Raw genomic sequence first — 23,302 nt, 5'->3', positions numbered from 1 at the left:
TCTTATACCTCAGCAGACTGAATGTCAATGGCTAGAATGTTCTAAGAATGCCCAGGTCTACTCCTTTGACCATAGATCAAGATGAAGACCTCACTGGATAAAAATAATACTGCATTTTTTTTCACCTGTCAATCATCTCAAAAGGCTAAGAGGAAATGACTTTTGATGATGAGGCAATAAGCACTTGCTTCCATCTGTCTACACTATTTTCTGCACTGCCTATAATGGATGGTGCTAGTTTTATGATGGAGAAATACCCATATAAGGTCTATTAAATGTATTACTCTTAAATTCTTGCTTTCATGGTCTTGTGCTTCAAGAGCCCACCTGCTTTGAAGCATGGAGCTTTCTTCCCAAAAGAGTTGGTGGGAGAGAATGAGAAGCTACATATATTACTTTTAGTGTAAAGTAAATTATTCTGGCAAAAATAGTTTCTCTAAGTGAGGATAGAACTATTCTCTTGAATTTCATTTGCACAGCAGGCCAATCCCTCTCCCTTGGGGTTATCTGTAGGAGCAGCCAACAACAAGATTATTCCTTCCCTGTGACCCCCTGTCAGAAAAAAAGAAAAGCACTCTAACCTGCCTTTGCTGCTGTAACTTGTAGTGAATCAGAAATTGGTCTGTCCTGTACAGCATTTTGCATTTAATTTTACTTCTGATTCAAAGTGGTTGGTTGAAGCCAGTGAATCTCTGCTCTGAAATGGTGATAAAATGTTCACACTCTTAATGCCTAACAGTTTATTAACTGTGTTAAATGTATAGCCAGCATGCTAAACAGTTATGACCAAGGAGAAAAATGGAGCTATTTCAGTCATTGTAAGTTATCTAATACCATGGTTACAGATGCTTATGCAGCCAGGACTCAATTTGCTGATGGATTGAGTATAAATACAGATCGTAAATCTTACTTTTTAAGTCAATAGATTTTCATCCAAACACATTTCCCATAGGAATATTTTATAACTTATTGTTTAGAATCCAAGACTGATACATTAGGAAAAAAACCATAGCCAATTTTGGGGACTAGAAATAGATACTATTTACACAAAAGTAAGAAAATGCTATTTCTATAATTTAAAATATTTTATATAACAGAAAAGTAGTTTTTAGGAAATGGTAGATGGAACTCTTAGGAATTGCTTTTTTAGACTGGGATTGCTTAGATGGTCTCCAAGAGCTGAGGACATCATTTCCTAGGAACATATTTCTTAATAAAATGCTTCTAGGGAAGTCTAAGAGTTGTTATTCTCAAAGTTTTCAGGCATACAATTATAGAAGAGACATGGGGAGGTTATCCCAAGATAATTAAAGAAGAGTTAGAGAATGGAAGGAGGCAGGTGTTCAAGAGCATTAATGTGGAGGCACCAGGAAATTTGCCTGAGGTGAATTAAATGAGCTGTGGGAAAACAGGATAAAAATGGCAGCATAGTACAATGAGAATTGTTCTGATACCCAGTAGGTGACAGAGATGAAAATGTATGAAAAGAAATGAGACAGACCATGAGTAAGGGGTGGAAGAAACCTCAGAGTGTGAACAACACTCCATATACATCACATCTCATTCAGTATTAGGAGAGTTTCACATTACAATGGAAAAACAAACATCTCAGGAGAACAATAGATCTGTGGCTTCCATGTACATGATACATTTTCACTCCTCAGAACTAAATGCTATGAAAATGGAAGTTTGAAAAATATTAGAAAAAAGCAAACCACATAAACCCAGTTTCATCAAACATTAAAATACACACATACATGCTAATTTTCATGGTTTGGACTGGACACCGATCTTTGTCCTCTCTACAACCACCTTAGTAGGTGGGATAATATCAATCTTCATCTCAAGAAGTTAAAATTCAGTCTACCGAGAGGCATTCAAGAGCCTGCATGATTTTGCTTCAAGGTACTTTTATCTCCTCAACTTCCACCTTATCTCTCCACAAAACCATATGCCGACTTTATGCCTGCTACTTCTCCTCGAACAGCAATTTTTCTCCCTACTGCCTTCTCCCTTGGGGATCTCATACTCCCCACAGTGCTTTAATACACAGCGTCACCTCTCTGCCCCAGATTCCCACCAGTGTCAATGTCACTCCTGAAATCTGGCTTCATATTTCCCAGGGCCTGCTGGATTTCACCTGGATGCTCAACACAGATTTTAAAATGCAAAGTATGAAACTGAACTTATCAGCATAATTTCCAGTTCATAAACTGCCTTTTCTGCTTCCCTGAATGGTACCAACATTTTATACACTCAGACCTGCAACTATGCATGTGTGACTCTCTGTTGACTCTCACATCCAGTTAATTGCCAAGTCCTGAATGGATAACTGAACAGATAACTACTGATCCAGTTGGGCTTCCAGGTGGCTCAGTTGTAAAGACTGTGCCTGCCAATGCAGGAGGCATGGGTTTGATCCCTGAGTTAGAAAGATCCCCTGGAGAAGGAAATGGCAACCTACTTCAGTATTCTTGCCTGGAAAATCCCATGGACAGAGGAGCCTGGTGGGCTACATCCATGGGGTCGCAAAAGAGTCAGACATGACTTAGCAACTAAACAACAACAATAACTGATGTGGTCACCATAATGTTTCTGGACTCTTCTTTCTATCAGTGACAATATCTATAACTCCAACTCTTTCTCCAGCTCCAACACTGTCTTTCTCTTCTAATTGTGTTTAATTGCTGCTGCTGAAACAACCATTCTAAATGGATTCTGCTTCTCTGTGCTATTCTACTGTTCAAAAATGTCAATGGATCTCTAGCCCAATGTCAAAGATCCTCTGATATCTCAACCAAAGTTACTTTTCAGACATAGATCTTCTCCTTCCTTTCATGCTGTGGCTAAAGTGAATTCTTCAAGATATCCTGACTGTGCCTTGTATGTTCTACCTCCAAGTAGTTTGTTCTGTTCTTTTTCTTGGAAAGTCCATTCTTTCTTCTTTGATGCAGATATTCAAATTCCAAGTCTTCTTCAAGAATAAGAACACAGTTTATCTTATTAATTAATCAGTTCAGTCGCTCAGTCGTATCCAACTCTTTGTGACCCCATGGACTGCTGCACACTAGGCCTCCCTGTCCATTACCAACTCCTGGAGTTTACTCAAACTCATGTCCATTGAGTTGGTGATGTCATCCAACCATCTCATCCTCTGTCGTCCCCTGCTCCTCCCACCTTCAATCTTTCCCAGCATCAGGGTCTTTTCAAGTGAGTCAATTCTTCTCATTGGGTGGCCAAAGCATTGCAGTTTCAGCTTCAGCATCAGTCCTTCCAATGAATATTCAGGACTGATTTCCTTTAGGATGGACTGGTTGGATCTCCTTGCAGTCCAAGGGTCTCAAGAGTCTTCTCCAACACCACAGTTCAAAAGCATCAATTCTTTGGCTCTCAACTTTCTTTATGGTCCAACTCTCACATCCATGCATGACTACTGGAAAAACCATAGCTCTGACTAGATGGACCTTTGTAGGCAAAGTAATGTCTCTGCTTTTTAATATGCTGTCTAGGTAGGTCATAACTTTCCTTCCAAGGAGCAAGTGTCTTTTAATTTCATGGCTGCAATCACCATCTGCAGTAATTTTGGAGCCCTCCAAAATAAAGTCTGTTACTGCTTCCACTGTTTCCCCATCTATTTGCCATGAAATGATGGGACCAGATGCTATGATCTTATTAATTAAGCCTTCCATTGAAGGCAATTACCATTTCCTTGAAATTTGATGTGTTTCATTTGTTTGGCATGAAACACACTTTGGCATGCTTATACCTTTTTCTTTTGTAGTTCAACTTTTAGTTTTTTGAGGACCTTCTGACTGTTTTCAATAGTGGCTGTACCAATTTTCAATCCTACCAACACTTAAAACTTTCTAAGTTGTTTTTCCTTGTGTTTTTATCTTTTTTTAAAATCTTTTCTACTTTTCTACTTCTGCATTTTCCACATCATTTAGTGTAAAAAAGAAAAAAGATAAAATCATTCAAGGAATTGAGCATTGTTAGGAGAGAAAAGAGCTCATGTGAGTGAGTGGAATATATTTAAGAATGAATGCTGAGTGACTGAAAGGTATGGAAATTGTTTTGATTATGCCTGTCATTGGGAAGATGAGGTCATTATGTAGTCTGCATAATACCACACATTTGGATGAAAATTGAACAATTCTGTCACCAACTTTATTCACCAAAAGTTCAGATGTTGGGTATTTCTTAATCAAATTATCTAGGTGTTTTTATATGGAAAAGAAGTGAGAGACTTTAAACAACATTAGGAAAGAGACATACATTTTTGGGAACCTTAGTGAAAATTCATTTATTATCTAAAATTGAAAATGTTTTAGATTTAGGTTTGTCCACTTCATTAAGACCTTAGTAAATGTAACACAAAGTTGACATGGTCCATTTCCTCTCACAGCATATTAAACCTAGACAACATATTAAAAAGGAGGATGAGATGGTTGGATGGCATCACCGACTTGATGGACATGAGTTTGAACAGGCTCTGGGAGTTGGTGATGGACTGGGAAGCCTGGTGTGCTACACTCTATGGAGTCTCAAACAGTTGGACATGACTGAGTGATTAAAATGAACTGATTTCCTCTCACTTTGTCTGGAGGGCTGGGTTAGGTTTATAAAAATGTGACCTTTTTATTGGGAATGGAATGATTGCTCATTTTTGCTTTAAAAAAAACTTGTTTTACTGCTGTGTATGGTTTATTGTTATGCTTTTCCTTTTAATCCTTAAAATGATAATTGCTTCAGGTTTCTCATGCATAACATCCATGAAAATTTTGATAATCTTTGTTTCTGATTAATAAAACTCTAGTCAGTATTATGTTCACATTTTTACATATGATAATGGTCCAGAATCTTCACAACAACCAGCACATATATTATCTCTTATACTAGATTGGATCGAAGAGTTTCCAAGTTGAATTTGTAATTTAAGAATCACATTGCAAGATTACTGCAAAAAAAAAAAAAAATTGAGTAAGCCTCTATTAAGATGGCAAACTTTTGGGAGATCCACAGACCTCTTGGGGCAAAGAATAAACAGAGGCTGCTAATACCAGTATAATATGAATGCTGAAGCACCACCAAATCTCTCTTTAAGGTAACACATGTATTTATACTATAGAACTTATTTGTGTTCACTAAATTCCAGATGACAACCTAAAGTCCTGACTGCACATTAAGAAGCAAATGTAATTCTTTGCCCAGTCAATGATCCATTGTTTGCTGAACCTTTTCATGAGGTTCACATGTATTAAGCAGGTTTTCAGTATATGGGTCAAATTTCTCACATTCATTTGTTTGCAGAACAGACCATATATCCTAATCCAAACTATTTATGAGAATTCTCTAAAACTGACACTAGCTCTCTGGACCACCTTATCATTTAACAAAAATAGTAAATGTCCTATTTGTTCATTCTCTGTGCAATTAATTTTAAATGTTTGATAAAAATATATGATAAAGGGTTCAATATTATGATATTTGATGTGAAAAGTCATGATGGTGTTTCATAGTCTGAAATGCTCAGCTTAGCTCAAGATGCTTTAACACAGTGTATCCTGGGTATGTTCACTAAATTGCAGCTTTCTCCAGTCTCTCGTAGATGGGTTCTATAGATTGGAATACATGTCTGCTCTGGATCTGCATTCTGTTCCCCACTCGGACTGTAGTATTCCCTTGACTCCTTTTCTTATTGTTTTGAGCCCTGACAAGCCCCTCCTCTCCACTCCACTAGGTTGGCCAAGTTTGCCATACTTGTAGTCACTATAAGAGGTCTTGTCACCAAACAGACATGGCTATTTACTCAAGTATCACCACCGCTTTACCTGCTTACCTGAACCCTACCCACCTCCTTTCTTCATAGGGTCAGATGTCTAGAATATGAAAGGTAGCCTAGAATAGAGACAATTTTCTTGAATATTCTTGGACATTGTAATGTGACTGTTGACATCCTCCTCCAACCCTAAGGTGATCAGCCTTTCTTACCCAAAAGGACACTCTCTTCCTAGTTAATCTTGCCAGCTCAGTTAGCTTAGTACTCCTTGGCTATACGCATTGAGTTTTCTAGTTTTCTGACTTTGGGTGCTTATGATAAAATGTTAGTTCTTTCCATTTTACAATTTTTCATGGTGAAAAAGGATTCTTTACTATTTAAATTTGGACTTTATTATTTATTTCCATTAATTCCCAAGAGAAGTAATTAATCAGTTTTTGAAGTTTTACTTTGGATGAAAATACTTTGTAAGACTATTCCCTGATAGCCATTCTGCCAGATGGTTAACTAACATAAGGAAAAAACTGCACTAATAGACGTTTCTATTAGACTTTCCTTGGAACAAAATCTCCTAAAAACATCCTTCACTCTTTTTGTTTCATTTAATAAAGCAATGAAATATTTAGTGCAATTAGGCAACAGACTTTTTGGACTAATTTCCACAGATGGTTCAGAGAATATTCTGTGTTAGATGAAAGCATATAAACTACTACAGCATAACAGAGTTAAAATGGACAATGAGGAAATTTAGAGTAAAAAGAAGCATTACCTTAGGGTCATGTATTCCAGAAAGCTCTTCATAGATCTTCTCACCTACCATGACGGCAGCCAAATTCGCTGTGTATGTTGAAAGGCAAAACATACAGAAAATGGCCCAAAGGTTCATCAGAAACCTTCCAGTCCAGCATTTTGGGGGTTTGATAGCTGCTGTTCTACCAAACAAGAGAGCATAACAGACATTCAAGGCTGAAGAGAAGGAGAAAACTTTACTTCTATTCCGCCCCTTGGGAGTCATGCCAAAGGGGCTTTTCCATTCATAGAGAGTGAGGAAAATGGCAGTGATGTGCAGAGCCACAAAAATCCCCAGCCACATTGTCCAGTGGAGTGGCCACATGAAGGCTCCGATGGGAGCTGCTGTGTCTCGTGTCCTCACTAAGATGCCCAAGCTGGTGGAGAAGAAAGGGCTGGTGAAATCTATCACCTGGCTTCGTGCAGTATTGATGCTGAAGGAAGTGACCGCCAAGTGGGCTGACCCACTCAGGAGATCACCCACCAGCCCAGTCCAGTGCCCATTTTTCCAGGCTCCATATTTGCCATCCCCAACAATATAGAGATCAAAGTCAAAGTTCATGTCTTCTGCTAGTTTTTCCAGTAGATCAATGCAATATCCATAGCAGCACTTCTTCAATTTTATGGGCACTGTATCATTACTGCTATGGAGGCTGCTAAAAAGGCTGTCCAACATGGCAGAATCATTAGTCATGGGGTCTAGACAGAGTTGGCCAGCAGGGCACAAGCCTTCATCATCGACCTCCCTTGTGAAGACAAATGGATGCTCTATCAGCGTAACCACTCGCAAGTTTAGCTTACTCGGGTGCTGAAAGTGGGTTTTGTGCCTCTGGGCTTGCTCTGGCCATATTCCATAGTCCATGACAATCTTCCCCCTCCGCCAGCTGCCCAAGCGTGTCCACATTGGCTTTCCCATGGGGTCATTTTGCAGATTCCAGATGAAAAAGTTGTTTTCTGAGCTGATGATAGTGGAACCTTTCACTTTGATGGAACCACTGAGGCCTCTGAAAGTGGTGTTGGCTAGAAACCTGGCAAAGAGGAGTAAAGGTAGAAAGTAAGGAAGAGGGGTGAGGGCAAAGTCAGGAAGTACTGCCCATCTTTGCTTCTCTGTCTTAATAAAAAGACCTATTTTTAAAAAAGGTATTGTCTATAATTACTCTAGGAATTAATAAGCTGGAATCTTTCTAGAAGAGTCCTATTTCATTGAGCAAATGAAATCTCATCCTCATGTTCTAACACCTGGACTGGGTGTTTGACTTATGGTCTTACTCCAAATCTTTATTCCTAGTTAAGGGGTGTGTTAATTAATTTGTTATAAATGGTTAATTATATAGTCTCACAAGTTTCCAAGCTATGGAAGTTCTCAGCATCTTTAATATATCTCATTTCTACTGTTCACCACATTCAACTGCAAATAAATCAGCTTAATAAATATCTTTGGTGCAAGGAATAAGTTTTAATAAGTATGCATATACTTTAATAATTGCTTATAATTATATTCCGGAGAAGGCAATGGCATCCCACTCCAGTACTCTTGCCTGGAAAATCCTATGGACGGAGGAGCCTGGTAGGCTGCCATCCATGGGGTTGCTCAAAGTCGGACATGACTGAGCGACTTCCCTTTCACTTTTCACTTTCATGCCTTGGAGAAGGAAATGGCAACCCACTCCAGTGTTCTTGCCTGGAGAATCCCAGGGATGGGGGAGCCTTGTGGGCTGCCTTCTATGGGGTTGCACAGAGTTGGATACGACTGAAGTGACTTAGCAGCAGCAACATTATATTCATAATTCTAGAAAATAGCCAAATCTTATTATTGGTGTTTCTCCTTTTAGAGTGGAAATAATCAACATGTTTGTTCCCATGAGGCCAGTGAAAGCTGCATGTTGGATACCATCCATGGAACAAAGAAAAAGATGATAAATAGACTTGCAGTTCCCAGGACAGCCTCAGGCTAACCTCCCTCTAAGTCATTAGAGAAAAACAGTTGGCTCTGGCTCTAGAGAGAGCTTCTGCCAGGAGTCAAAGAAAGGAAAATTACCAGCTGAATGATATACTGATTCCTAACCCTGTGAACCAAGGCACCATCAGTACATGTTCTGCTATGGAAAAGGCAGGAAAATGCTTGGTCAAAGTCTCTGTCTTTCTTGAGTTTTGGAAGAAGAGACAAAAGAGGTAACATACAGGCTGTGGCATCTCTGTACTCTTAATTATGGCCTAGTGTCAGAACGAAAGGCCATAGTTTGACATCAGACACACCTGTGTTAGAATATTGGTCCACCCACCTTCTAGCATTGTCCTTGGACACGGATTTACTGAACTCTAAGCTTCAGTTTTGTCATCAGCAAAATAGGGGAAATAATTACATTTTTATTTGTAAATTACTTCCACTGTAAGGGTTAGAAATAGTTCATGTGAAGTATATACTATACCTTTAGACATAGAGCAAATGTTCCAGATATGGTAACTATTATTTAAGGTCTTAAAATTTTTTTCAATCAAGGCCATCCCCAGTCACTTTTCCTAGTCTTTTAATAGAAGTTTTGCAGTTGGAGACCCAAAGTATTGCATTATGATAAATTCATAGAGGGTACTCAAGACACATTTCAAATTAAAAGAAAGTAAATTGAAATGTGGACTGTAACATAGAAGATTTTTGTGAAGAGTTGGATGATACAAGTCTAGGTCCTTAGCAATATACATTAATCCATTGATCACCACAAATTACTCTGTAATTTACAAATGCAAATACCAGTAGTAGGAAGTTACACTGCCACAGAAGAAACATAGAGAAATCAGAAAGTGTGAAGAATGTACTAATTTTCATTAAAGATATAAATGTAAATCACATTTGAAGATCCTTCCATCACTAAATGCAATATAACTGCTCATTTTGGTAGATTGTGTATAATAGTAATTATTCACATTAGCACTCCCTTGTGGGACTCTACCACTTAAAAAGACTTCTATTTTGCAACAAGTAAAAGTCTCCATTATCTTAGATTTTAAAACAGTTTTCTGCTTCTTTAGGGAAGTAGAGAACCAAATCATTAAAATATACAGATTAATCAATCAATAATTACCTAGGTAGTAGAACAGAAGAATGACTATAATTGTGTTTCTGACGAGCAATCTACTATTAGATTTGTTAACACACACACACACACACACACACACATGGTTATAGCCTAGGGAATAAAATAGTTATTAGTAAATAGGTTAATTTTACTTGGTCAATTTAGTGATCAGAAAAGCAAAGTTGTAGAAAAAGAAACTTCATTATTTTAAGAATATATGGGGCTTAATGATTATAGACTTTTAATTGGATGGACCTACCAAGGGCTGCTGCCGCTGCTGCTGTCGCTTCAGTCGTGTCCGACTCTGTGTGACCCCAGAGATGGCAGCCCACCAGGCTCCCCCGTCCTTGGGATCCTCTAGGCAAGAACACTGGAGTGGGTTGCCATTTCCTTCTCCAATGCATGAAAGTGAAAAGTGAAGGTGAAGTCGCTCAGTCATGTCCGACTCTTAGCAACCCCATGGACTGCAGCCCACCAGGCTCCTCCGTCCATGGGATTTTCCAGGCAAGAGTACTGGAGTGGGGTGCCATTGCCTTCTCTGTACCAAGGGCTACCACTGAGTAAATATATACTTAAATTATCTCAGAAAAGAGGGTTTCAGGAATCTGTCAGAGATTAACTCCATCATTACAGTAAAATTTATTCCTCATTGTCGATGTTAAATAACATTCAACATGGCCATGACTAAAGAACAGTGCTCAATTGTCTCTGAGGCATTCATCTGTCCCTGAAAGACCTATCAATCAGGATCTAAATGTCTTCCATTCCCCAGACTGGAAAATTCCAGTGTTTGTTTCACTATGGAATTGGCACCAAGAAATTGGGTCTCAGAGAATCCCCATTTATGATGGATTATTTCAATTTTATTTTCAGATTTACAGAAAAATTAAAATAATCTCCTTAATAGTTTTAGTTATTATAACCTTCACCATGTATTCTTTATAATGGAATGACAATGTGTAGCAAAGTTTGAATACTCATATATTACTTAAAAGATTACAATGTTGAAATCTTGCTTTTGCATAAACTTATTTCTAACATGTTCCTTTTTATCTTGGCCTGGACTCTTCTTGGATGAACAAGGAAAAGGAAAATCAGGAATAACAACTTTATGGGCAAGGTAAACTGATACAAATACATACCAGGTACTGTTCTTAGTATGAGGTGTAAAAATGAAAGACACACTTATTATTCTTAAGGAACTCAAAGTCTCATGATGGGTAGAGAGAAAAGCAAACAGGCAATTCTATACCAGTGTAATGAGCACCCTGATGGAGGAAGAATTGGGGGGCATTTGAAGACTCTTGAGAGTCCCTTGGACTGCAAGGAGATCCAACCAGTCCATCCTAAAGGAGATCAGTCCTGGGTGTTCATTGGAGGGACTGAAGCCAGAACTAAAGCTTCAGACTGAAGTTTCAGACTGAAGCAGAAACTCCAATACTTTGGCCACCTGATACGAAGAACTGACTTACTGGAAAAGACCCTAATGATGGGAAAGACTGAAGGCAGGAGGAGAAGGGGAAGACAGAGGATGAGGTGGTTGGATTGCATCACTGACTCTATGGACATGAGTTTGAGTAAGCTCTGGGAGTTGGTGATGGAGAGGGAAGCTTCATGTGCTGCAGTCCATAGGGTTGCAAAGAGTTGGACATGACTGAGTGACTGAACTGACTGGAACAGAAAGCAAGGGCACCTGCAAATTCCACTATAGGGGTGACAAGAAAGGCTTCTCGGAGGAGGAGGTATGAGAGCTGAGTCTTTTTTTGTGTGTGGGGGCGGGGGAGTGTAAGAAATTGTACTTCCTGAGGCAGAAGTCCATGAAGCTAGGAATCTCACGTGAAGTGAAGTGTTAAGTTGCTCAGTCGTGTCTAACTCTTTGCAACCCCCATGGACTGTAGCCCACCAGGCTCTTCTGTCCATGGGATTCTCCAGGCAAGAATACTGGAGTGGGTTGCCATTGCCTTCTCCAGGGGATCTTCCCAACCCAGGGACTGAACCCGAGTCTTCCACATTGCAGGCAGATTCTTCTACCACCAAGCCACCAGGGAAGCCCTAGGAATCTCATATGCACACTAAATACACTGAAGACAGACTTTGTCTAATCAACAATATTGACTCAGGACAGTTCTGCCATTTGCTATATAATTCTCACCAATAAGCACTACTTTGGAGTTCAGTGCAATTCCATAGCATATAGGAAACCAAACTTCTTAAAACAAGTACTTTACCTTGAAAAGCCACATAACCAAATAGTAACATTTGCAGAGGGACAAGCAAAGATGTAAGTATAGAAAGGATATACTTTTTAACTCATCATCACTAAGCTGAAGAGCACATTAACAATGATTTGTCCTTCTGCTCCAGGCTCTCCTTTTCTTGAAATGTCAAATGTAAATGCATGTTAAATGATATTTTAAAAGAAAAATAGGAGCAATCATTGGAACAATCATATGATTTTAACATTGTATGTATTTTTTCATGTGTAAGGAGATTTTATTTAGAATTTGATTTGGGAAAGTTGTCAAAAATGTTAAAAGGTTTGAATATTTAACTAAATAGGATGATAGGTCATTGTGAGGCAATACTTAGTTATCAATTTAACTGAAGTAATAATGAGAGATTTCAAAGGCAAATATGAGATAAGATGAAAGAAATCTTAGAGAGCTGAATCTTGAAGAAGGAATTATAGTTAAGCAGGAAGAGAAGCTAGGGACTGATGCTGTCAGCCCAGGGAGATGTGTGTGCAAAAGCCAGAGACAGAGAGAGCAAGCTGCCTGATGATGAGTGGTGAGAAATAAGGCTGGAGATGAGGGTGGGAAATGAAGTACAAAAGGACTAAGATCATGATGAATATAATAGCCATTGAGAGAATTTTTCTGGGGAGGGACAGGATCATCAGATTTGATTTTGGAAAGATCTTGTTTTCTTGCTAGCTAAGTGGGAAACAGTTTGGAAGGAGAAGCAGTCTGAGAACAGTTTCGGATGTGAGGGTTAATGCTTCTCCTTTCCTCCCCTGGCTTCCTCTCTTCCTCTCTCTCTGCTTGTTTCACAAGGGGCTTAAGGTGACAAGGGCTAAGTAATAACAGAAGTGGAAAAAATGACATAATCAGGAGATAGCATAGTTTCCAAAAGAAAAGTAGTGATTTTAAAAGGGTCAAATGTACAGGGTTGCATTTAATTCACAAACTATACTAAGGATGTATAAAACTTGACTCTAGATATTTCGCATGTCCATTTTATGAGACTGGATTTTATTTAACAGGAAAAGGGGAGCCATGAAGGTATAGAAGTAGAGCAATGATATAATCATAAGTCTGCATTGATGATTCTCCTCAGGAAGTGGGCACAATGTATACACAGGAAGGAAGAGATAGTGATCAGGAGACCACTTAGAAGATTAATACAATATCTTTGCCATGGTATGATAAGAGTCTTGATCTCACTCCATGAGTGAGAATCTGGTGTGTAGTGAGTGTTTAACAAAGCATTTCAGGTATATATGTATATATATATATGTGTATATATATATATATTTATCAGCATCAGTATACATATATATATATATTTATCAGCAGATCTCTCAAGGTATCATTCTGCTTGAAAGAATAAAGCTCATTGGTTAATCTGCATGGAGGTAACTTGTTACTTCAGTAAAAGTTCCCAACTATGTCACTAGTTAAGAACATGTGTTTATTTGAGTAGGAGCTGAGATAAAATCTGAACTCTTCAAAGTATGTAAAAAATGTTTTTGAGACAGTTCACAAATATAAGCAAGATCAGTGTTTAATGTATTTAAGATCTTTTAGAAGCCACATTTGCATACAAAACTTGACTTACTAATTAAATGATTTTCTTATGAAAACAAATAAACAAAGATAACAAAGATCAAAATAACACATCAGCAAATCAATCATTTATTCACTCAACAATACTCATTTTGCCAGGTACTGCTCTAGGTTCTAAGAGATATAGTAGTGAACAAAGGAATAAAGATCTATGTAGCTTCTATTCTATTGAGGGGACAGAATAAATATTATAAATGGGGAATATGAATGGGATATTAGTGCTAAGTGCAGAAGCAAAACAATAGAGCAGAGTAAAGATGTAAGATGTGTCAGGGCTGGTGGTGGTAGTGTGGAATTTTAGGTTAGGGAAGCCAGGAGAAGGTGATATTTGTGTAAAGGGCTGAAGAAAGGGAAGGAGCTGACCAAGAGGCTCTCTGGGTAAAGAACATTCCTATATAGGGAGCTAGGAGTCCAATGTCCTTGAGAGGGACTGTGTCTGGTATGTTTGAGGAAGAGCTAAGGGACTGAGTAACAGGGGAGCTAAAGATGAGGTCAGAGGAAACTTATGGGGAGTGGGGGGTGGGTAAAATAGGATTTTGAAGGTCACTGTAAGGACCTTGTTTCTTTTCTATGTGAGATGGAAAGCCATTGGGGGGTTTTGAGCAGAGAAGTGATATGATATGACCTACGTTTCAACAGGCTTGTCACAGTGTTGTGTTGAGAATGGACTACTGAGAGACAAAGGCAGAAGCAGAAAGAGCAGTTAGGGAGCTGTTTCAAATATCAGACAAAAGTTGATGATGGTTTAAGTTGAGGTAGTAGCAGCAGAGGTGAGAAAAATTAATTGGATCTTGATAAATTGTGAAGCTACAACTGACAGGATTTGCTGAAGGCTCAGACATAGTTGCTAGGAAAAGGAAGCCTAAGAATGACACCAAGGCTTTTGCCCTGAGAAATTGGAATGATAGAGTTGCCATTAATTGTAGTAAAGAAAACTGTAGAAGAATCGGGTTGTGAGGTGGGTGAGAACCACCAGGAATTCAGTTGCTAATGTTAAGTTTGAGATAGTTTATTGATATCCAAATGGAGTTGTTAAATAGTAGGTGGAGAATTCTGGAGTTTAGGAAGGAGGTCTGAACTGGATATACAGTGTGGGAGCCAAAACTCCATATATACTATTTGAGATCACAACGGTAATTGTAGATGAGAAGCCCAAGGAATACGTCCAAGGCTTTTGGAGGTGGTGCAGGTGAGAAAGAACTAGCAAAGGAAACCAAGAAGTAACCAGAGATGTAAAGCAGGCTGTGTTGTGTTCTAGAAGTCAAGTAAAAAAGATATTTTAATCAGGGGACACTGATCATCTGTGTCAAATGCTTCTAACAGCTCAAATGCAGTGAGGACTGAGAGCTGACCATTGGCTTTAGAAACATGTAGGTCACCAGTGACTTCATGAGAGTAATTTCAGTGGAGTGTTAGAGCCTACTGCTTCAAGGGAAAATGGAAAAGAGAAAACTGGAGATAAGTCTTTAGAGAGTTATGCTATAAAGAGGAGAAAAATGGAATAATGGTGGAGAGGAAAAATTAAGCAAACATCTAAATATTATGAGCTTCCCCTGTGGCTCAGTGGTAAAGAATCTGCCTGCAATGCAGGAGCCACAGGGGAAGCATGTTTGATCACTGGGTTGGGAAGATCCCTTGGAGGAGGGCATGGCAACCCACTCCAGTATTCTTGCCTGGAGAATCCCAGGGACAGAGGAGCTTGGTGGGCTACAGTCCAGAGGGTCGCAAAGTGAGACATGACTGAAGCAACCTAGCAAGCATACATGCATAAATATTATATATATATATGTATATATATATGTCTGTGCAGGATTTTAAGCTGATGACAATGATCTAGTAAAAATAGAAAAATTGGGGCTTCCCTGGTGGCTCAGTGGTAAAGAATCTTTGACAAAAGATTGGTAAAGAGTCTGATTCCTGATCTAGGAAGAGCCCACATGCCACAGAGCAACTAAACCCCTAGGCTACAACAGTTGAGCATGTGCTCTAGAGCCCAGGAGCCACGGCTACTGAGTTCGCACAGCAGTGAAGACCCAGCACAGCCAAAAATGAATAAATAAATAAAGTTAATTAAAAAAATAGAAAAATTGTTGATGTAGGATAGAAGAGAGAGAATTCCTGGGACAGTTCCCTTGGGGGGCAAAAAGGATTGTACTCTAAGGTGCAAGAGGGGGTGATGCTCTTTGCTGTGACAAGAAAGGAGCATGGACATGAGAGAACGCAGAGAAGATACAGAGCTCTGAGGCAAGTAGGTGGGTGGATGAGGACAAGAGAGTTTGTGGAACTTCTCTCTTGATTGCTTTAACTCATTTAAAAAGTAAATTATAGAACTCATTATATTCTCCCCCTTATAATTCATTTGAGAGAAGTTTTATTGTATTACTTTCAAAATGAGACCAGAGGTACTCTTAAAAAATGCAGAAAGCAAATAACTTTCATAAGAAATGTATTAGATCAATTTCAACTAAAAATGTTTAGTGTTTTGTTTTCCCACTTGAGTTTGCAAGAGTAAGTTGTGAAACTATCTGGATCTGGCACTTTCTAAAAAACTGCGATTTTTCAATCATTTTTTCAATCTCTTTTATTAAACTTTCCATTTCTCTGGCTTCATTTTGGCAAATGACGTTTTCCTAGGAATTTGTTGCTACAGAACTGCATAGAACATCATTTATACTAATCTTAAGATTTATCCTCAATTAGCTTGAGTTTTTGTTTTGTTAATTCCTTCTTTCTAAATCTCCTCCCACCTCTCTTTTTTCTAGTTTTTTGGATGAGGAAATATTTATGTTCATATATTCTTTAATAATAGACTATTAACTGCAGTATTTATCAATTTATTGGATTAACTAAACATTCATGTATTATTTTTATTTTTTAAAAACTTGGTCTAAAACTTACTAAAGATAAATAAAAATCTCCCACTACAAATAATGTTGCCATTATTGTTGTTCTTAAAGATTTTAGGACCTGTTGCCCCTGATTTTTCTTCTATCTTATTCGGCATATAAAGTTTCCTTGGCCACCTGATGTGAAGAACTGACTCATTTGAAAAGACCCTGATGCTGGGAAAGATTGAAAGCAAGAGGAGAAGGGGACGACAGAGGATGAGACGGTTGGATGGCATCACCGACTCAACTGACATGCATTTGAGTAAACTCCAGGAGTGGTGATGGACAGGGAAGCCTCGTGTGCTTCAGTCAATGGGGTCACAAAGAGTTGGACATGACTAAGCGACTGAACTGAACTGAAAATTTCCTTAATCTTTTGTTTTTATATTCATTATAAATGTGTAACTTTTCTTGCCTTGAACTAGTTCTATCAAATATCCTGCTGTTTCCAGCCTTCATTTTGAAGACATATGAAAACATCTTCCTGTTGCCTGAATGTATCATCATCCTTATGTGTCTTCTTCCATGCCCAGTTGAATATAAGTCATATGTTTATTCCTACTTTGATCTTTTTTTCACACATCAGCTTGTCTCTTTGCATGTGTCTCATTTGTTTTTCATTTCCTTTAAAATTGTCCTCTTATCTTTGTTTATCCCCCACTATAGTTGCCTTCCACTAATCATGTCTGTATCTAGGAATATCTGTTTTGCTCTGTAAAGCCTTAAAATTTATTTTTCCCTTTGGGAACTTTCTTTGTATCATTAAAATCTCTGTAGCCTCTTATTTTCTTATATCTTGAAAAATGAGCTAAATTTCCTTTCCCATGATCATCTCATCATGTTTAATATTTTCTCCCAGAGGAATGAGAGATTTGTTTGTCCTCCATAAAACTCTATCAAATTTTTTAGCCTGTAAGAACATAATTTTGATATTTTGCTTTGCCTGATTAGAAATATTTGGCTATGTTATTGCTAGTGACATTCTCCCTAGCTCCCTTTGCATCAGCACCATCTAATTCTTATCAGGTTTACTTGCTCTTATGCACTGAATCTAAATATGTATTTCTTGATTATTTTAAATTTAGTTCCAGATCTATTGAGCATAGCAGAACAATTCAATAAAGCTCTTTTAGAATGAGACAAAGGAATATTTTTAAAGTTTCCCTTTCTTCTTTTTCTGGAAGAAGTGGAGAAGAGTTGGGAAGAGATCCATTGATGTTCAGAAATCCCATCTTTTCTTCATGTTATTCTTATCTACACTCATGAACCTTCCAATCAAAAATCATCCTAAATTCTACACTTTTGCACTTGTCACTGGTTCACAATTAATATAGTTTTCCCCCTGCTTTTTATCATTGAAGAGCCCCTGAAGTATATGCTCTTTGGATAGTCTTATGTCTTTTAAAAAACTGATTGTTTTTACAACCTCCGTAGACCTCATGTTGTATGAATTATTAGCTACACATAGTCTATGTTTGTACTTTAATCCATGTGTGTAGTTTTTCTTAATTCTTAGACTTTTTCATAATGCCTTTTACTCCCTAAATTACTCTCATTGTGCCTCTCTTCTGCAGCTTCTAGATTATTTCCCTTTCCTCCAGTATTCTTATAGTTTCCAGTATGTGGGTTTATCTATGGTTCTCTCCTTATCCTTTAATGTTCATTCTCTACTTTATTTTTCTGAACTTTGTCTTCCCCTCTCTTTATCTTCTTCACCTCTCTCTCCTTTTGGTGGACTTTGTATGAAGGAAATATCAATATTCCATCCTGTTAGGAAAGAGATCATGTCTTAAATTAGCTCTTGACCACCCCTAGTTAATTTAACTGTTTTTATTGTTGTTTCCATGCTAGGCTCCCTTCCACCTCTGAAACCTATCTCTTTACTTCCCTTTATTTTTCAACATCACTTTAACCATCTCTTCCTTATTTTTAATCGCCCTTGAGAATCTTTGTCAATTTGTATGGCCAGCTACTAAGTTCGGCTTTTACTTTGTGGCCTCTTTCACTGAATGAGACCCCTGTGCTATCTGTCTCTGCCTCTATGTTACAATAACATGAATTTGCCATCTTAGCCATGGAGCTTACCCTTGGTCCAATTCTGTCACAGCATATCGCTTTGCTTTTATTCTCTATATGTGGGGCATTAAACATTAAATGTAGATGATTTTTTTGAGCTACTTATAAAATAACTCCTTAACTGTCCCCTGAAATCCTCCTTGATATCCTAATGTATAAATATTTAGCAGCTGATTAACTCCATCTTTGAGGTTTTAGACTGTAAGATCCTTGAAGGCATGGATTTTGACATTCTCCACCTTCTGAGAGCAGTCTCTTCCATACAGTTGCTGTGGGAAATGGAGAAATCCTCCCTTTCCCACTGCTCTGCTTCATAACACTGCAGGCTGTCCAGCTGAAAGAGACTTCAGTGTTCATCTAACAGTCTATCACACTGAGTCATCTTTGGATCTTGGCCATAACACATTGCCTGGCCAGAGTAAGTGCTCAGTGATGTTTGTGGGGCAAATGCAATTAAACACATGTCTTCTGCTCAAGTCAGACATGTGTCTCTTCAAGAGCACTTCTTCACTTTGCCAGAAGAATGGGGCTCAATCAGCCAGGAAGTATTTATATTTGTAGCTTATAGATTATTCAGAACATTGAAATTCCAATACATTTCCCCCCGAACAATGGAGAGTATCAAAAATAGAAATAAATTCTATGACAAAGCTCTCTGATAATAAGGAATTTAATAGGAATTGGAAATTACTAAATTTCAATCTTTAAAGCAGAGGGCCCCACATACTATAATCATTGATTACATTCTTATTTAAAACAGCTTACAAAACTCATCTTTTAAAATAGATTTCCATCAGCTAATGAAAACAGCAATTTAATAACATACTAAATCTACATACACATAAGTACATACATAAACCACTGGGGTCTGGTTTTCCAATAAGCGAAACCTTAGAGGAGAAGTAGAGCTCTTGTCCGTCTTGACTTTTTTCCCAAGAGGAGAAAGATGCTAATCTATGCTTGAGTCATGTTTTAATACACCTCTTGGGCTACGTGTGTGTGATGTGATGGTATCACTACGTCAAAAAAATTAGACACATAGACAGAGTTCTCTGTTTTCCTGCTTTCATGTGGCACAACTGGCAACCGGTACTTTTTTTTCCTGTTTTTCTCCTACATGGAAGATAGATCTGTTCCATACTCTTAGGCTGTTTTCCTTTCCCTTCATTTTTTGATATAAACCTTGACTCTTCTCCATAATTATGGCCTGTGCCCAACCCTTAGATGTCTCCTCGTTGCTTTGAGTAATATCCCATCTTAATTCCTTCCAGGGCTCTAGATCTGGCTCTGGCACCAGGCCATGTGCTGATATCCCTCCCCTTAGCATAGCCCTGGCAATGTGACACTACATAGTATTTATTGGTCGAGAATCCATCTGAAAGGTCACAGGAACTAGAGTTTGAAGTTGCCCTGGTAAAGATCTGGAATTCAGAGAACACCTGCAATGCAAGTGTGCTCCGTTGCTTTTGTGTCCAACTCTTTGTGACCTCATGGACTATAGCCTGCCAGGCTCCTCTGTCCATGGAATTTTCCAGGCAAGAATGCTGGAGTGGGTTGCCATTTCCTACTCCAGAGGATCTTTCTGACCCAGGGATCGAACCTGTTTCTCCTGCATTTTCTGCAATGGCAGGCGGATTCTTTACTACTGAGATATCTGGGAAGCCCTGCAATACTGCCCTCTCTCTATTTTTTTTTTTTGACATTTTCCCAAATTTTATAGTAGATACATACAAAGTAAAAAGTCAACAAAGAATATGATCACAATTTCCAGTCAGGCAAATGAAAGCTTGGAAGCTCTCCTAATTTGGGAAATTTCCAGCTTAAAACCTGTGGGAAGCTAGATTAAGCAAATTTAAGTTGTATTCTTCAAAACAGGGTCTTGAGGAAACACACATCTTTCACTGTACCTTATATTTGAGGCCCTCGTGACTTAGAGAAAATTTTGACTCAGCTCTTGCCATGACTTAAGTGACAGAGAGGGAGGGGCAAATTCAATGGCTTTAGCCAAATTAGTTCAGTGACAGGAGTTCCTACTGGAAACATCTGGAAACACAGACCTTAACTGTTGGTCCTCAGGATTCACCAAAGCACATGTTTTCTAGAAGTATTGACTCCCTGTTAGTCTTGCAGAGGAAGTCAACTTGGGAGTAACAGCTGGACACAGCAGATCACCCAACAGCAATGGGTTCTCCTTGGGGACCCAAGGAACCAGTGTTAACATCATCCAGCCCCTGGCTTCCAGGTTCAGTGCAACTGCATTTCTTTTGAGTACATGTTCAAACACACAGGCTAGCTAGTTTGAGTCTGTAGAGGTCCTCAGGACAAGAACATTTATACAGGGGTAACCACACCTCCTGATTTATATAGCTTTTGTCTGAAAGAATATGAATTATAAGGTAATGGGATCATAATTAAGGAAAGTTAATATTAATTATGAAAGAGCCTGGAACTTAGATCTAGACAGTTTAAATCTTCCCCTTTAAAGTACTAACTGAATGACCTTAGGCATACCACTTAACTTTTCAATGTAGGAATTCCTTATAATTAAGGAAGTCAAAATTTCCAGAGATTAAATAGTTTTGCCAGGGTCATAATGCCAGTAAACTATTATAAAGGTGAATAGGAATACCCTAAATTAGAATTATATCATGCCACCTCAAGGTTTTATGGAACCCTTCTAGTATCCAGTAATGAGATGGGGACCATCATCAATTTATACCTTGGGACTTTTGATTGGGGATTTTGTTTTAGTCTTCTTTTCTGAAGCTTCCTAGTGCCTTGTAATACCTAACACATAATACAATCTGATTAATACATGCAGAATCAATAAATAAATCAACATTTACAATTAGTGAAAGGCCAGTGAATCTTGGTATTGCTTGACCATATAAGAATAAAGATGAGCATAGCCTGGGAGGGGAAAGAGTCTCTTTAGCACACAGAACCATTTTTAAAGGACAACTGAGGAGGGCATAACAATGCCAGGTAATATCAGAAGATAATCACTAGTAGAATGAGTGTGGGCTCAGTGAGGAATGATAACCAAATAGCTGGCTTCCCTGGTGGCTCTGTGGTAAAGAACCCCCTGGTGGTAAAGAATTGTTCAGTCGTGAAGTCATGTCCAACTCTTTGCAACCGCATAGACAGCAGCATGCCAGCCTTCCCTGTCCTTCACTATCTCCTAGAGTTTGCTCAAACTTATATCCATGCGGTCAGTGACGCCAATCAAGAGATATGGGTTCAATCCCTGGGTCAGGAAGATCCCCTGGAGAAGGAAATGGCAACCCACTCCAGTATTCATGTCTGGGAAATCCCATGGACAGAGGAGCCTGGCAGGCTGTAGTCCACAGAGTTGCATAAGAGTTGGACATGACTTAGTTACTAAACAACAATAACAACAACCAAACAGCTAGGTCAAAGAAAATGGATAAAAAACATGGATAAGTGGAGGAGCACATTGTCTCTTGGCAAAGAACAAAAGGGGGTCGTAAGCTTCCCGGAAGCAGGGCCCCTATTTTCTATTCTTTGTGTCTCCAGCATTAACCAAGGTCCAAGCGTAATATTAGTAAGCTTCAACATATGCTTGAGGATGAACAAATGAATTAATCACTTGATACAGAACTGAACTGCAGAAGGTGTTCAAAGAAGAAAGATAAGATTCCATAGCCTGCTGAGAAGGTAGAATAGCTCTCAGGACAATTAATTAACTAAAGAGTCAGGGACTTCTTATGCCAAGGGGAACAAGGTATCAATCCATGTCTAGGCTCTTGGAATTATTAAAGGAAGGCTAATTCCCTTTGACCAAGTTATGAGTGACTCAAGGGGTTCTTTCTTTGGGAAGCTAGATTCATTACCACCCAGGGCCTTCAGATAAGCATGGGCAAATCCTAATTCTAGGAACAGCAGGCAAGTCCTTTGACTCCTCTTCATTTTCGTGAGACTGGTGTTTAGAATGAGATAAGGGAGTAAATGTGGGCAAAGCTAAAACCAATTTTGAGAAATAAAAGCGATTTTTATATCTTTATGGTTTTCAAAAAATTACTTGTAAGGCTTTTATGCTATAATACTTTATTTGGTTAATTTGTTACAAGATGATGATTTTATAAATATGTCATGGCTAATGTTCTGGCTTTCAAGTGACATCCAGTATGCATACAAAATGCAAACTCCTTAGCATAAAAGTCCTGTGTGGCATGCTATCAATGTAACAACTTTTCCAGAATCATGTCAGATTCTTTTCATAGGCAATGGATGTCCCAACTGTACTAAATTTCTTCAGATCTTGATGAATTTGCAATGCCATTTCCTGTGCCTGTGAGTCTGCTGCAAACCAGATACTTCTATTCTTTTATCAAGATCCAATTCCAGTATTTTTTCCTCATCATCAACTCTCTGAGAAGAGTTTATTATTTCCTCCCTGTGTATCTGAATATGTTTCTATTTTTAAGAATCACGGACCCCTTTGTTTTATACATTTACTTACTTTACAACCTCATGCACTAAGCTGTACACTCCAAAATGGCAGGAGGCAGCCTTTATTTTGTCTGCCTCACCCTAGCTCAACAAATAATCACTGACTTCCCTGGTGGCTCAGACAGTAAAGCGTCTGCCTACAATGCAGGAGACCCAGGTTCAATTCCTAGGTTGGGAAGATCTCCTGGAAAACAAAATGGCAATCCACTCCATTATTCTTGCCTGGATAATCCCATGGACAGAGGAACCTGGTAGGCTACAGTCCATAGGGTTGCAAAGAGTCGGACACAACTGAGTGACTTCACTTTCACACATGTATTGCGTATGTGTTGATGAAGTTATTGCCAAAGAATATATCAGATATCATTGCTTCAAAGT

At 38.6% G+C, this 23,302-nt stretch overlaps 1 protein-coding gene across 1 annotated transcript in view; it reads right to left on the bottom strand.

Moving 5' to 3' along the window:
- GRIN3A (glutamate ionotropic receptor NMDA type subunit 3A) overlaps positions 1 to 23,302 on the bottom strand; it is a 211,903-nt gene that overhangs the window by 118,466 nt on the left and 70,135 nt on the right. Inside the window, exon 3 of the mRNA XM_005908425.2 lies at positions 6,549 to 7,596. Coding sequence (XP_005908487.1) covers positions 6,549 to 7,596 — 1,048 coding nt within the window. The remainder of the gene's footprint in view (positions 1 to 6,548; positions 7,597 to 23,302) is intronic.

Source organism: Bos mutus, chromosome 8 (genome assembly GCF_027580195.1).
Source record: "Bos mutus isolate GX-2022 chromosome 8, NWIPB_WYAK_1.1, whole genome shotgun sequence".
In the NCBI taxonomy this organism is placed as follows: domain Eukaryota; kingdom Metazoa; phylum Chordata; class Mammalia; order Artiodactyla; family Bovidae; genus Bos; species Bos mutus.
Note: the sequence above shows the minus strand (reverse complement) of the source record. Positions and strands in the feature narration are given on the sequence as shown.